The sequence below is a fragment of the Cuculus canorus genome, chromosome 12 (assembly GCF_017976375.1).
Source record: "Cuculus canorus isolate bCucCan1 chromosome 12, bCucCan1.pri, whole genome shotgun sequence".
Classification (NCBI taxonomy): domain Eukaryota; kingdom Metazoa; phylum Chordata; class Aves; order Cuculiformes; family Cuculidae; genus Cuculus; species Cuculus canorus.
Window position 1 is genome coordinate 18316916 of NC_071412.1, and position 16135 is coordinate 18333050.

Genomic DNA, 16135 nt, shown 5'->3' on the forward strand with positions numbered 1-16135 from the left:
TTTTAATCTCGCAGCTCTCAGTGTAGTTCCTTAGAGCACATGGCCTCGTACCCTTGCTGCCTTCTCTGTGTTAAAGACAAACAAACGTGAGTGCAGTCTGTGATACCGTATTATCTCAGTTCTGATACCAGCAAATTAAGACAGACATTGGACTTGAGCTAAAGGTTGTGTTGACATTCCCATATTGGGTCAGCTGAGATCATAAGCAGAGCAGGCATGTGCAGCCAGTGACTGGAAGAATTCTTACAAATAAGGTTTTGAGTAATTAGGGACCTTTCTGAGCAGTTTAAGGGTCTCCTGTTATCTTTCAAGACAGTCACCTTAGTGTAGTTTGTAGTCTATAACGCATTGTAAGATTAGGTGGAAAAGAGGAGTAAGCAATACATCAAGAAACTAAAAATTTTTCGTCAGGATGAGGGTCTCCTGCTACACAATGAAAACCACACATGGGTTCCTCCTGCCTTTTGCTAATAATAAAGCAGACCAACAGCTCACTGTGCTCGCCAGCTACTGTGCAAACTCATTAGCCAGAGCTGCGGAGGCACTAGGGTGTTACTGCCAGAACATGTCACCTTCTAGAAGGTGGCAAAAAAAAAATCCAACAAAAAAGCAAGTCCGTGATTTCTTTGCCTTTCGTAAAGCTCTCGAGGATTTATCCCACCTACTTCTTATTAGAAATGAGTCCTGACATAGCGAAGAGCTGTTTGCAGAAAATTGCCTAGGCGACCAGAGAATGAGAAATCTCATGTAGGAAAAAAAAACCTAGCTGAGAATTACAAATTTTTTAGTGTACAGAAGTTGTTTCACACTGTTGCAAGGCGCAGTCCTCTCTTCTGCCAGTGAAAATGTAGTTTTTATTTGGTAAATGCTCCTGTAGAGTGAATTTAAATCCCCTATGTTAATAAGAGTAATCTGTAGCAGCAAAATGGCATCCAGTGCCCCACTATCAATGTATTTGTTCCATAAAAGTTCCCCAAATCCCAATTCTTAATCATCATAGGTATAATGACAGAAAGGCAGAGTGAAACCCAGGCCTTGGATAGGTCAGTGCCGAGTTGTGGCAACACCCAGCTCTGCTGCAGTGGTTCTGAAGGTGTGATTGCTGCAAACTCCGAGCATTGTGGTGATATCAAAGGGTGTCAGCTGCCCCTGTATGAGATAATTACCTCGTAGGGCAGGGCATTCATGCTGCTGTGGAATCACAGAACGGTTTGGGTTGGAAGAGACCTTAAAGCCCGTCCAGTTCCAGCCCCCTGCCATGGGCAGGGATACCTCCCACTGGATCGGGGTTCTCAAAGCCCCATCCACCCTGGCTAGCATGGAAGGTTTTTATCAGTGTAAACTTTTCCTATGCCATTATAGCTTATTCCCCCCACGCAATGGAAGTAAGCGCCATTCGTACTGCTGAGGGCATACTAAGGGGATTTCTAATTTGAGGCAGCACTGTGTAGAAATGAAACAGTATCTGTGCACAGATTTTAAAAACAAATAAGTGGAATAGAGGTCTTTTCAGCATAGATACATATCGTCAGCTAATGAAGAGATGAAGAAAGGGATTTTCTCTGCCTTTACAAAAGCTGTGGATCTTTGTTTACTGCAGCAGCTGCACAGAAGTGCAAGCAGTCACTCAGTCTGCAAATACCTTGTACTGCTTGTTGCGGTAAGAGGGTGTGATGTCAGACATTAGATAGCCTTCTTTCTGGTGGTGTATTTGGAGAATTCCTACCCTAGAGCAGCATGTTTTCATTTTACAGCTGCTCTTAGCTCTTGCCGTCTCAGTCTCCATTTCAGCCTAGCGGTTTTGACCACTACAGTCGATGAAAAGGCTCTTTGGCTTGAATGAACAGAGTCTGTGAACCTTGCATCGCTTCTGTGTGCTGGAGCAAAGCCAATTTCATTCCAAGTTTCCCCCAGCCAGGGTCTTGCCCTTTATACAAACAACTTCCTGAGAGGAAAAAAGAAGTTATTCCCCACTGGGCAAGTGGAACAAAACAGCATATAAAGTCTGGTCCTCTCTGTGCGGCAAATGAAGAGGCGGCATCTCTATCAAGAGGACACCAGAGTGCAGTTACATGTTAAGTTGTTCCTGACTTGTCACCGCTGCAGGGACTGGAGGTTGCCATCTCTGCAAGGCAGTTTGCTGCCTTCTTGGCAGTGTCAGTTCAGCTGTACTGTGAAATGAGCCTGACTGAAAAGCCAAAACAGCTTTTTTCTTTTTTTGAGAGTTATTTCTAACCTGAATCGTACAGTTTGGAGCCGCACGAGAAGCATTGGCAGCACCGTGAGGGATAAGTGATCCACAGTGGATGGGAATGAATGGCCAGAGCAGCAACTCCTCCAGCTGGCTTCCCCTCCAAAGGACATGTACTGCACAACTGCAGCCTCAGCCTCACGAGTGACTCATCTGGTGAAACCAGTAGGAATAATTACCTGGAGGTTGTGTTCCTGTCATTTTGGTCTTAATGAAGTAGTCTATGTCAGACTCTACAACGCAGTTCTCCAAGCTTACCCGAACCTCTTCATACAGCTGCAAAACAGAATCCAAGAATTTAATTTAATTTTAAACATCTCACATTGAATTAGTGATTAATTCTTTTCTAATACTTTTCCCCTTAAGAGGCACTTTGTATGTGATATGTCTGGCCTGGATGGATCTTTTGGCCTGTTCCCCATATAAACATTCTTGTAACGCAATTGTTTATTTGTGCTCTGGATATCCTTTTAAGAGAGGAGGATAAAGGCAGTCCAGGGCTTTTCAGTGCAATAAAGAAATTAATAGAAGGAAGCAACCATTAAAAATCAAAACCAGTGTATTCTTATATCTTCCAATTTTGAGACCACGGGTGCCTTTCTGAAAGCTGTGCCTGAGCCCACATGTACTCAATCACACGTATTGGTAGCTTGAAGCATTCTCCAAAAAACAGGGTGGAGACATGCAAGTGTCACCAAGAGTGACGTAGACAGTCCACATCCAGGCACGCATCTGTTTGACATCTAGAGAGAACATGCTAGAGTGGCCAGCAGGCAGTTCACTGGTGATGAGCAGCTCCCACAGAGAAGGGCAAGCGAGCACTGTGCTCTTAGAGCACTCTTGCTCCTCCTCCGCACACAGAGCGGCTTGCGGGGTGCCCGTACCTCGTCATCCTTCACACACTGCATGGAGAGCTGGTTGCAGTGAACCCACAATGAGTTGCGGAGAATGGTGATGCGGTCACACTCCTGGAGCTGGAATACCTAAAGCCAAAGAGAAGATGTGACGTAGCCTCATGGTAGTTAGTTATTTACGTTGCAGGCAGTGACAGGGCGGGGGCTTCCCTAGGCCAAGTTCATAAGTCTGCAAGCTGTTCTGAAGGATCTTTTGTAAAGGACATCTTTTCAACTCCTGGAGATACTACATCTACTTGTTCGTGCTCAAGAATTTGTTTTAATTGATTGCACCAAATTAAAGTTGCGTTTTCTAGACTAAAATAAAGCAGGGGAGAGGAATCGGGATCTGGATCTGACTGCTACTTCTGCCAAGGATTTCAGAATCAGGGTCCCTCTCTGCCCATCACATTGATCTACTAAACATTGAGATTTCAGTTAAGTACTGGCATGAAAGGCCTGTGTTTGTGGGAGAAGTAGAGTCAAAAGTATTAATCTCTGCATTCTGAAATGTTTTTTTGATCTTCTGTCTTTTGAAACCGTGTGAGGCTCTGTGAATTACTTCTGCTCACCCCTAAGGTTATTTTTTTCATGGTTAAGAGAAGGCATTTTTCTTTATTCAAAGTTTACTCCCTTCCTTCATCTGTCTGAATTGCTTATATTGTTGCACAGCTTGGAAAGAATGAAGGGGGAAGAGAGGGGAGAAGTGTGAACTGAGCTGGGGGAAGAGGGAGATAAACTCATTCTTTAAAAGCAACAAAAAACAACCACCCCAATCGCTAAGTTGTACTGTTATAAGTAGAACATCAATTTTTGGTTTTCTATGAGGTGTGAAAAGCTCAGATGCTTCCAGCCATCTGTTTCCATCTCCATTTGCTAGTAACTAGGTCCAGAACACCACAAATGTATACAATATTCAGCAGAACATTCAGTTGGGTACACTGCCTGCCATCTAATATCTTACCATCTTAAAAAAAAAAAAAAAGACGGGAAAAGAGAGTCTGTCAAGGGAGTCAGCTGCATTGTGACCAGTTCCTGAGGGAAAAAAAAACTTTTAAAGAGAACTTGAAGGGTGGAGAATGAGTATTTCCATACCCATTCTGAACAAAAAGCCTTTGGCTGCAGCCTAGCCCCTCAGGGGCTACTGAAATAGCTGGCTGGGAGGTTTCCAGGTGAATGGTGTCTTGTCTGGAAATGCTGCTCATCAGAGGGAAGTGTAGTGACTCGGAGCTTGTCAAGCCCTTTGCAAAGTACAGCTTTTTGTTGCGTTCCACGCGTCCCTTGTGTCTGGTCCCTGTGTCTGTTGGCTTGTGGGACAGACCGCTAGTGAACCTGGCTGTCTCGTGCTAAGGAATATGGCACAGCCCCTGTGATGGAGGTCATCCCAGTGTTCCCACTTGCTAGCCATGATTTTCCAGCTGTGGATGTCCAGCACTCGGCCAGAGAGCTGAACAACCACCAGCACTTCCAGATTCCCCACTATGCAGCCAGAAGTTTGGTTACTTAAGATGCTACTGGTTACTAGTTTTAAATGCCTCAAACAATCTAGCAGGTCTTCTGTCTCCGAGCACTTGTACAAGAAGGCATTAAAGATGCCCTTCCTTTCCGAGTGGTTCTTTGAGCTGAGCAGCGGGCAGGCCACAGGCTCTGCGGGCTATCCAGGATTTAGCTATGCAGAAGGAATGAAGTGTGTTGGGTTGCGGAATGCTTTGCTTGTTTGTTGGCTTTTTAAGAAGGAGGAGAATGTGCATCTTGGAAGGCTTGGCACAGTTCCTGTGGAAAGACTGCTGTGCCAGCCGTGGGACTTTCCAGTCCTCCCAGATAGGGAATATTTGAGAGGAAGCAGAGAACTAGAAAGCTATGCACCTGGTGTTTTATTTAGTGTGGAAATAAAGCCTGCAATGATTAAAGTTTGCAAAATCATACTTCAGCAGATGGGCAAATGTATTTGAAGGATTAGTATGACCAAATGTGCCTGATTTGGATGTCAACCAGTTCCTGTAAATTGTTGTGCAAAACATATTAGCCAAGTGCAAATCTCCTTGTCCATCCCTGGCATAATGGAAATAGAGACTCTTCCACTACGACCTTTCAACTGAAAGATTACTCCGAGGCAAAGGGCAAATATACTTGCAGGTGAATATAAAGTGCTATGCAAAATAAAGATTCTGAGTGGTTTGGATATCTTTGCGCTCAGAATGCTGTGGTACGTGCTGTTTAGTTTAGCCATAAAATGTTATTTTAAATCTCCTCTGATGCTGTGAGAATTAAAAATAAATAAATAAATAAACACAACTCCTCTCCTGCATTAGAACAAGAAGCTGTTCTGGAAACCTCTTGCAAAAAATAACCTAAAGGGAATAATTTGTTTGTTCATTTTTAATGGATTAATTGAATTCTTCTTGTTTCAATTTTGAAATTTGCTTCTTAAACTAAAAATGAATTTTAATGGCTACATTTCTGTTCATTTCCCATTGAAATCACGTTTTGTCACAAAGCAGTTTTTGAGAAATTACTTTATCTTGTTTGTGATAGCTTGTTATCCCTGGGGGTGCTGGGATTGTTTGGACTGGAGAAGAGGGGGCTGAGGGGAGACGTTATTGCACTCCACAGCTCCCTGAAAGGAGGTTGTAGCAAGGTGGATGCTGGTCTCTTCTCCCAAGTAACAAGTGATAGGATGAGAGGGAATGGCCTCAAGTTGTACCAGGGTAGATTTAAATTTGATATTGGGAAATTTTTTTTCACTGAAATAGTGGTGAAGCACTGGCAGAGGCTGCCCAAGGCAATGGTGGAGTCGCCATTCCTGGAGGGGTTCAAAACACATGTAGATGTGACACTTTGGAACATGGTTTATTAGGCATTTGTTGTTGTGTTGCTGGTTGGACTGGATGATCTTAGAGGTCTTTTCCAGCTTTACTGATTCTGGGATTCTGTAAAGCTAATGTATTCTTACGTTATGGGTGAAAACTGGCAAAAGAGACTTGCAGATAGATTGTACCAGTTCATATATTGCTCCACTTTTCCAGCTTCTGCACTTATTCCTCTCCTTTATATTTACTGTGCTGAACAAGCACGGAGAGTGTAAGCAAGTGAGACCGTTAACGTCTATGTCTAAATCAGCTCTAGTTTTTACAGTAGTTTTGCAGACTTCTACTGAGACTCCACATAAAGCAAATGGCAAAACCCTTGGGACGATATCTCAGGTCCTAGACTGATTTCTGTGAGCAGGAGAAAATGAAGAGCGCACAAATATATCACTGCAAAAGTCAATGTTTACCTCACAGGTTTTGATGTGTTCCTGTTCCCACTCTGTCCTGACCTTATCCAGCTGCTCGATATTCAGTTTGTACATGTTCTCTGCAAACACAGATACATAACAGAAACCAAACAGTTAGGAAAAATATGATACAGGCTTTCTCTTTTTCCTCCCATTAGAACTTTACTATGGCTCTTCCACTTTGGGCTGTGGTTTGCCACAGCATCACAAGAATGTGTGAGCATCAAACTGGTGTGCTGCAAGGATATTTGGTTTTTTTCTTTGCGACTTTATACTAGAGTATAAAGAATCTCTCTGTAAGAGAATCTCTCTCTGCACGGTTTGCAAATCTATAAACTTTACAGTGGGAATAATGCAAATTAGAGGTGAAGAGCCTGGACCTCGCTCAGGCTCTGAGCATCCTTAGGCTCCTTCTGTGCTGAGCCAACCAGGTAAACCATTTTTTAGTGTAGAGATTTAATGTAAACTTTTATGTGAGCAGCGAGGGACAAGTCTGAACTCATGAACCAGCTCAGACGTCTGCTGCCCTGTCCTGCTGGACATACTCTGTGTTTCTGGCTAGAGGATGCTACTGTGCTCAGGCACAGGGAACCTGGGGACTGTGTCTCTGGTCTGGCTTCGGGCAATTTAAGTGTCATTCTTTGCTGCTTTCAAACTTGCTTCAGAAAGACCTTTTCTTTCCTGGGCAGTCCTTAAAGGAGGTCTTCTATAAATTCTCTAATGAAAGGAGACTTGCATTCCCACAGAGGACAGTTAGTATAGGTGACTATCCCACTGCCATTCTGAGAAGCTTCTTCATTAATTTTGGGTAGGTGACTGACTTTGAGAAGCCTGTCTTCAAACAGATCCAGCCTGAGCGATTTGGGTGGCGCTCTATCAAAATCAGAGTGCTGGTAGATCTTTGCTGAGAAAAACCTTAGTTCAGTTTCAAATAGAATATCACCTGCTTCATTTGCTGCGTCTCTGCATTGCTTGGCTTTGTTTTGACTCTGAAACAGGAAAAGAAACACCCCAAGTTAATTTCTGACCATGTTTTTTTTGCCTCTGCCCTTGTGTTTTTGCTGCCTACTCCTTTTCCCCTTCAGGGGAAAGGCTCAAATATGCAAATGTTTCTTGCTGTTCCACCTCGATGCTGCCCCACCTATTGAATGTGTACCGTGGAGAATAAGGGACCAGACTTTCACAGATGCAGCCATAGATCCACTGACTTCAAGGGAAATCTGGCAATTTATCTCTTTCTATTCAGATATCTCTGCCACGGGACCTCAGTGCTGGCGTGATCCAGCCTGAAGCTGTGTCTGCTGGCTGAGTTGGTTTTTTTTCTCAAGTGTTTGATGTGCTTTGCTAATAGATATTTATAACCAGAAATAAATAGCAGTTAAGATGCTTCATCTTCCAAGCTCCTCATGTAATACAAAGATGAAAAGAACACAGCCTTTAAAATACTTTGCAAATGCCAGATTATTTCCTGTAACAACTCAGAAGCCTAAAAGCAAAATTCACGCTAAGTAGAACTTTACTTTACTTTTTTAAAAACCTTCAGCTTTTAACATATGAAATACAGCTATTATTGACAGCTCTGTTCTCCCTGGTCTTTCAGCACAGATGGTGATGACAGTACATTAATGCACAGCTCTAGACATCAGTATCGCACATTCCCCCATTCTGCCCTTCAAGACAAGGCTCAGGTAGGGGTTCTTATGACCATATTCCTCAGCACAGCTGGTTGGAAAATGTGTAGTAAGCTGGGAACATAACCTTCATTCTTATTTGCTTCCTGGCCCAAACTGCTTGTGAAGACTGCTCGGAATTAAACCGCTGACATGGTTCTTGTGAGATGCCTCTGTGCATTACAAACGTGCTGGCATGTGTGTGGAAGCAGTGGCACTGCAGCACCCTGGGGTCCTTCTGTGTGAAAGGAGCTGGGGCACATTTTGATGCCATTGAAATTGCTAAGTGTTCAGGTGTGATCTCAGTAGGGCCAGGGTTTCTTTCCCTCTTCACAGATAGGCTAGAGGGTTTGTTCATCAAAGATTTGCGAATACTGGAAATAAAACATAAAGTTCTGATGCTGTTTTTAGAGTCTCCTCCCTCACCCCACCCCCACTCCTTGAGATGATTTTTGATCCTTTTTGCTTACACTGCACTGATTTTTATCGAGCCAAAGAGAGTTCATTTATTTTGTTTTCTCCATCTGTTCCGCTGTAAAATGTTCCCATTAAAAGTTAGTGAATTGTCAGCTACAAGTATCAAGACGATGCAATGAAGGACTGCAGTGCCTTAATTTCCAATGATTTATTTTTGAGTTTGTAAATTTAGTTGAAATTAAACTAACCATAAGGAGAAAAATGTCGAGGAAAAATATGCATTTTAATGTAAGATACTATGCCTACTAAATGTAAGCGACCAAAAGGCAAAACTGACTGCATGGCACGCTTCTGTCTTGTTCCTTTTTTATGAGCAATTGTGGAGAAAAATCTCATTCCATTTCCCTTCAGGATTGATAGAGCAATTAGATCGTAGCCTGGAGTAAAGAGATACTTGGTCCCTTTTTAAAACCCTTCAGCCTATGGTAGAACAAGATCAGGGTTACTGAAGGAGTTTGTGAAGGAAGGACCACCCCAGGAAGGTTCTTTGTTTTCACTGTGATTCTGTTGTTCAGGTGTATTCTTGTGTACCTTGAAAAAGAAAAAAACCACACTTTTCTCTCTAAATATCCATCTGCAGAGGTACCTTTTCTGTCTGTTTTTGATTGCCTGCAGCACTCATCCGTTCAAAGGACTGCTCGGCCTCGTCCGCCTCCTTGCACTTCTGTTCGTAGGTCTTCTTTGACTGTATTGAAACAAAATCAAATGTGAGGATCTGGATTAGGGAACAAGGCTGGACTGTCTCCACATTGAGTCTCCAGCAAATCAGTGCCTGAGTCTGATCAACAGAAAAAATTCCCAGTGACACCAGAAGCACAAGAAATCCTTATTTGCATCAAACGACCTCCCTGTCTTAGAGATTCACTTACACCCACATTAAATAAAAATTGCTAGTACGGTTCTGGCTGTAGCACTGAGGGGTTCACAATTACTTTTCTTTAGAGGCAACTGCCTATTGGAAGCCAAAACCAGCTGCCTGAGGTTCATGTACCTGCAAGCTTGCCCGTTGGAGAGGTTTCGTCCTGTTTAAAGGATCCCTCACTGTTTTTAAAGTATTTATGCAGACTGAAAAATTACATTTGTTCCTGAAAGTCTCTGTGCTTAGACTGAAATCCTGTTTGCCCTGGGGCATTGTTCTTTCCCATTAACTATTTGTTTTGGAGGCTCTTCACTGGGTGTGGCAGGGAAGATGAGCTTCCTCCTCTCTTGCAGACTCACTCTTGCATGGTCACATATTCTTGACTTTTCTTTAAATATAGATACGTAAAATACAGATTTCGCCCTGTCTCAAACTGGAGCCACTTTGTATTAAGACACCTGCACAAGGCTTCCTTGCTTACCTCCATTGTTTTCTTGTAGTGGGACAACTTGCTCTTCTGCATGCGCTCCATGACAGACTCATACTGTAAGAAACATGCAGGAGTAAGATGGTTTTTCTGGATTAGGAAAGCCCTTGTCAGAGCCTTTCTACAAGCCACTTGCTGTGGGGGAAATGACTTCGCTCTGCTTTTCTAAACGCCAGGTTTCCAAATAACACAGAGCACCAAAATGCCAGGTAAAAAGTAATCCATGATAACTGCATGGATTATTAATGCCAGCTGCATTAATAGCAGAGAGGGCGTACATCACCTTCTTCTTCTTCCTCACCCTTTTTTTCCCCTTAGGGTGGTTGAACAGTGTAACACCCAGTCCCCAGTGCCCATCAGCTCTGCCAGCAGGTTTCTTTGCTGGTTCAAGAGATTGATCCCACACGCTTGCAGACCAAACCACTGTCTCGCCCATGTGAGCAAGGGTAGTTCTCCATTTTAAATACAAACAATTCCTGTGTAATTTATATTCTATCACTTCTGGCAAATTTATGCTCAATGCAATTTGATTTCCATATCTTCATCTGGTCAGCATTGAAAGGACAGTGCTGAATTCTCTTTTATGGCTTTAGTTGTGGTATGCTCATCCTTCTGTGACAGTGAGATATGCTCCTACTTGGCAGTGTATGGGTATCTTTAGTGGGAATTTTGGCCCTTTAATCTTTCTATTCTCCTCCAACAAGCTCTCTCCAGGGCTGCCCAGAGGCTTGCTTCATGCCGGGCTAGATAGCAGAGTCCTGAGGGCAGTGCAGCCAAACACAGAGCACAGCGTTTTGGGAAGTTACCAAAAATGCTGACTCTTCCAGCATGCCTAATGCTGACTTCCTCACAGCCACATGCTGGGCCGAGAAAAAAATCTTGTCTGAGACTCCAAAGCAGTTTTCCCCTTTTTTTCCAGGCCCCTTTAACTGTTTCCACTTATTGTTTGTAGGCTTATTGTTTTCAACAGGAGAGCGAGCCTCCCTCTTCGCAAAACCTAGTGGCAAAGTGCGAGGCTGGGGCGGGGGGGGGCAGGGTACAAATGGTGATGAACTAGGTGCGCGCCGTCTGGTTTTGTGCCTTATTTGCTTCATCGGTTTGCTGTGGACCTCAAATCTCAGGTGCAGCATTGGGTTTACCCACTCTTGTGTTCAGAGTTCTCTGCTTTTCCAAGTTCCTGTGTGTCAGGGTTGTAGACACAAAGTTTTTGTGGCAGTGGATACTGGCCATATGCGTGTGCATTTGTTTAAAAGGAGCAGAGAATTGGTTATTTTATTTTATTTTATTCCTCTCTCAGTCAGTGCTTTCAGTGTTAAGTGACTGTCCTGTCTTTGTGTTCAACCCCATGGAAGCAGAGAAGCTGTAAGAGTGGCCACTGTTGTCTCTACTAAGAGCTATTTTTTAAAGGGACTTGGAGTTTGATAAGATCATAGGCAGTGAAATGGCCATGAATATACTCAATTTTCCATTATACAACAAAAACTAGCTACTCCATGTATTCATAATGCAGTGTATCTTGGTGTGGCATTCAGCATGACATTAATTTGCTTTTATGTTTTTAAATGTTTGTGTTCCCCCCTTTTATTTTAGTGCAGGTTGGTTGGAGATCATGTTGAATCATACCAGAGAAACCCAATTAGCGAGGGTATAAAAAAGAGAAAAGGAAGGATTAAGTTCTTACAGGAACAATAATAGTATCTGAAGTTACACCAGAGAGAGTAGAAGTGAGGAAAGCCCCTGTCTCCTGAGTTTCAGAGTGCTGCTTCATTTCCAGCTGGGATCAGAAAGATTTTTTTCCCCAGCCCGGTATACAGAGTGCACAGGGCAAACTGGCATTGGTTTATCATCTTTTGCAGCATTCACGGCCTCTGGCTGGAGACAGGCCATCAGCACGGACCATCGACCCCATCTGTTTCAACATTTCTCTAGTTCCTCACCTTTTTTCTCTGTTCCTTCTGTCTTTCTCGGAACTCCTCGATCCCTTTCAGTTCATCCTTCAGCATTGCTGCCAGCTGGATGTGAGAGTTCCCAACACTTTCGATTTCTAAAGCAAATCAGAATTCATATACAGTCAGTGGAAAGGTCTTTAAACATAAAGTCACATTTTTCAGGTGCTGTTTCTGGGATGTGGCTGCTGTATGACTTGGCATGAACGGGGCGGCCTTAAAAAAGGCCTCCATGTGTTTCTGCATGCATCGATATGGCCAAGGGGTCACACAACCTGAACAGGGCTTATTGCAGGTTCTCTTGGTGCCTGCAAAATGCAGGGAAAGACTCCTGCACCCTTCGAAGCAGCCTTGGCAGGCGCAGAGCCAGCCGTGTTGCTTCGTAGCCCCAGTTATCCAAGCCACCCACTCCTCCTGCTGGGGCTGGACGTCAGATGTTGGGCTGCTCTGACCTCCACCATCACTGCCTGGGCCTGTATCCTGTCTGCTACTCTGCTGGATGGTCATTGCTCTTGGGAGCTGCTTGCCAGTTGCATCCAGCCTTGCACAAATGTCATTAGATGAGGTTGCAAGCTGAGAATTTCTGAGGATCAGCAAAGATGGATTGAATTTCAGAGCACCTGGCTGCTGCTGTTTGAAGTGGCTGGTAACTTCTCAGCATCGGTCGGCTTTGGTGCCTCTGAAATGGAACGCCACGTTTTCTAGAAATGTTCAGCTCCTCTACTCAGCCTCTCAAAACCCCTTAATTCACCAGCTGCTTTTCAGAAGAGTGTTTTGATCTAAGCAGCACTGCCAGCAGCCAGGTACACTGTCCTGAGGGCTGCGACAGTGCTGCATTCTCTGTGTGTGAGAGGGTTGTGTTCAGCCTTGGGCACGGTTAGAAAGAACACTGCTTTCATGTCAGTGGCTTCGCGAAGAGTGAGCAGAGCTGATATGATGTGACTTGATCCAGATAAAACTAACTTTAGGAATGAACCGTTTTCTTTGCCACCAGATAGCAGATGGAATGCCCAGCCTTGGAGGGCTCCTACTGCATGTCCTTTCCCTCTACTCTCCACACTATGGACTGGGACAGAAAAGTTGGAAATAGGGGGGGGAAGAGGATGAAAACGCCAGAGGTGATGACACATTATCAGGTCAGGAAGGAAGATGTGAATACTTACGTTGCTTGAGCCTCTCAAATGCTGCCTTCAGCGTGCTGTGGGGCAGAAACAAATGTACTTTATTAGTACAGGTTTCTAAGGACGGACTGTGAAGCTATGGAAAAAAACTCTCCCTCAGAATCTCAGATCCACATAGAGATAAAACTCTTTAATTGTCTTGTAATAAAAGTTGACCATGCTAACAAGCACAATACTGTCAATCTGTTACCATCAGGAAATGCAATGAAATGCTCCATGAAGCAAGGAATTGTGCTACTCCTTATGTGCGCCCTCTTTTTTATCCCCATGTATTTGTGACTGTGACTGCTAACAACCGTTCCCCTGTTCTTGCACCTTGCCAATGGATACAAGTCACCCGAGTGAAGCAGCCCGTCCAGGGGAGCTGGGTTTTGGAGCACCGGTCTGAAGGGAAGAACGAAAGCAGCTCCACCCTCTCTGTTGAATGCAGCACCGGTATTTTTTTCCTCCTCTGTCACCCTTGAAGCTCTCTGCAGCATCCTCCAGACTGTGCTTTCCGAGCACCCCCGTGTGGTGCAGCTTGCTCTGCTTCAACAGACTCGCAAATGGTGCAGAGAGCTACAGAGGCTTCCAAACCCTGGTGCTCCCAAGGGTATTTGGCAGCCCAAAAGCACCGTGTGAATAAATCAGGCTGTGAAATCAGGCCTCGGTGCTGGGCTGTGATGTACAGCATGGAGATGAGCTGAAAGAGATGTTATGCGGGTGATCCAGGTGGAGCCACACATCTAAGCCGTCCTACAAGGCAGAGCTGCAGAAGGGCGTGAAAGGGTAACGCTAAAACACCTGGTGTCCTGGTTTTGGCAAGTCGGAGTCTGGTTTAGGAAAAGAGCAGACATACCAGCATTGAAGTGACGGGAGAGGAAGGAGCAGAGTCTGTGAAAGGCATTTTCATCTCAGTAATTTCTTCTAGCTCCCAGTCTGCAGGCTGGCAGGTCATTTGTATACACAAGAGCCAGGGCTGTAGTGTGGTTTGGAGGTTTTTTGAGATTTAGAAGTCACGTCTTCAAGATCCAGAGCATGATGTTCCCTGAAGCAAAGCAGTTCTGGGATCTCCAGGGATCCCTGGTCTACCCCAGGCAAGTGACCAGGGGAAAAGCCTGTTAACGAAGACTGTAACATCTCCCTGGCTGGAGCCTGGCTACTAGGAGAGCCCAGACGAGGATGCCCATCACTTCCCAGCCATGTGTGACTGCAGATGGGCAGGGAAATCCTGGATCTCTCGGGCCATTTCAGGGTTCTTAGGAGACACATGAAGGATCTATTTAATTAATAGATCCTTGTTAATTTCAGCTGGACACCTGTTTCCTGCTCAAAGCTTGCTTTCCCTGTAGTAAGACTGCCTTGCCAGGGGTAAGAAAAATGCCCAGGTGAGGGGGAAGGCTGGGCCTGTCTTCAGCAATAATGGCCTTGCAATCCACTTCCAGATCTGAATTTCTAGGAAGATAAAGAAAATACTTTCATCCAGAAAAGACGAGCATTGAGCTAACTGTTTCATGCTTTCAGCTAGATTTGTTGTGCTGAATCTCCTGAGGTAAGTCAGGGAAAACATGCTAGATTGAGTATTTTTCTGTATTTTCATAATAGAACTTAAACATTTTGAAGGTTCATTTTACAAAGTATGGGCCTGGTGTGAAATTTTGATGGAAACTAAATTTTCACAACACAAAGGAAACACACAGTGTTCTTTCTGGCAAAGTTAATTAAAAGCTTGAAATTGGAAGACAAGTTGACTGTCAGCAGCAGAGAGAGCTTTTTGTTACCTAGAAGTGCTAATGGATTATTTTGAAAAAATTAAATATAGAGAAGGATCAAAACTTTCTCTTCTCTTTTCTTAGTGTGGATTTTTCAATAGGAGGTGGGGAATATACTGACAACATCATGCCTGAAACAGCCAAACACTGGAATTTAAAAAACGGGACCCTTGCAAACTGCATGTACTGTTTGCATGCTGGGTTGGTCTGAGATTTTTTCCTTTGCTGCCCGTCATTTAAGTTATGCAAAGACTGGCAAAATTGCTGTAGTGTATACTGAAAAATAGCACTTTTTCAGTACATCTCAAGGATAAAAGCGCTTTGTTGCTTTTTCAGTTTGGGGGCATCTGAGCTACCAGAGCAGTTCATGATCCTAAGCCACACATGAGGCTTTTCTCGGTTTTGCAGACGCTTTGTAAGGGAGGTTGTTCTAGTGTGATGATGCATCTGGATGTGAGCTGGAGAGATTCCTTTGCCCCCTGCGTGGTTTGCGATGGCCATTTTGGGAAGCTCTGGCCTTTTGCTCCCTCTGACAGGTTTGTTCAGCCAATTCCCTGACTGCTACCTGGGGCAAGATCCATAAAGAGGTTGGAAGAGACTGCAGCCATTTCCTTCCTTATTCTGATAATCTTCTGAACTTAGTGAATCGGATCCCTCATTCCATGGGGCTTACAGGAGTAGCAAAGATGTCAATGTGCCAAGTTATGTGCAGGAGAGAATAAAGAAGCCAAGTTCTGACCATGGAGCCATTGGGTATTTCTTTATGACTTGGGCTGTGGGGATGCCCAGGCTACAGCAGCGGTGCTGTAGATCAGCTTCTCGTTGCTGCTGCGTGCTCTGAGGGTGAAATGTATCATGTCTCTGCTTTGGAGGGTTTAGTGGAAGCAACTAGTGTAGCAGACGTGCAAGAGTCTTTTGTCTCTGCTGTTTCATATGTACAGCACCTGTTACCTGTGGATTTGACTTCCTAATAGGATCATAGAATCACAAGATGATTCGGGTTGGAAGGGACCTCAAAACCCATCCAGTTCCAAACCCTCTGCATGGGCAGGGACACCTCCCACTGGATCAGGCTGCTCCAAGCCCCATCCAACCTGGCCTTGAACACCTCCAGGGATGGGGCAGCCACCACTGCTCTGAGCAACCTGGGGGCCAGGGCCTCCCCACCCTCACAGGAAAACATTTCTTCCTAAAATCTCTTCTCAATCTCTACCTCAAGTTTAAAACCGTTCCCCCTCATCCTGTCCCTGCACTCCCTGATCAAGAGCCCCTCCCCAGCTTTCCTGGAGCCCCTTTTAGTACTGCAAGGCTGCTGTAAGGTCTCCTGGGAGCCTCCCCTTCTC

General features: G+C 44.5%; 1 protein-coding gene across 1 annotated transcript in view; it reads right to left on the bottom strand.

Annotated features, from left to right (window-relative positions):
- Positions 1-16135, bottom strand: part of PSTPIP1 (proline-serine-threonine phosphatase interacting protein 1) — a 53170-nt gene that overhangs the window by 9391 nt on the left and 27644 nt on the right. Inside the window, exons 4-11 of the mRNA XM_054077602.1 lie at positions 13024-13058; positions 11852-11958; positions 9909-9971; positions 9155-9253; positions 7365-7410; positions 6422-6501; positions 3136-3234; positions 2431-2527 (exon numbers count right to left, since the gene is read on the bottom strand). Of these exons, the coding sequence (XP_053933577.1) occupies positions 2431-2527; positions 3136-3234; positions 6422-6501; positions 7365-7410; positions 9155-9253; positions 9909-9971; positions 11852-11958; positions 13024-13058 (626 nt within the window). The remainder of the gene's footprint in view (positions 1-2430; positions 2528-3135; positions 3235-6421; positions 6502-7364; positions 7411-9154; positions 9254-9908; positions 9972-11851; positions 11959-13023; positions 13059-16135) is intronic.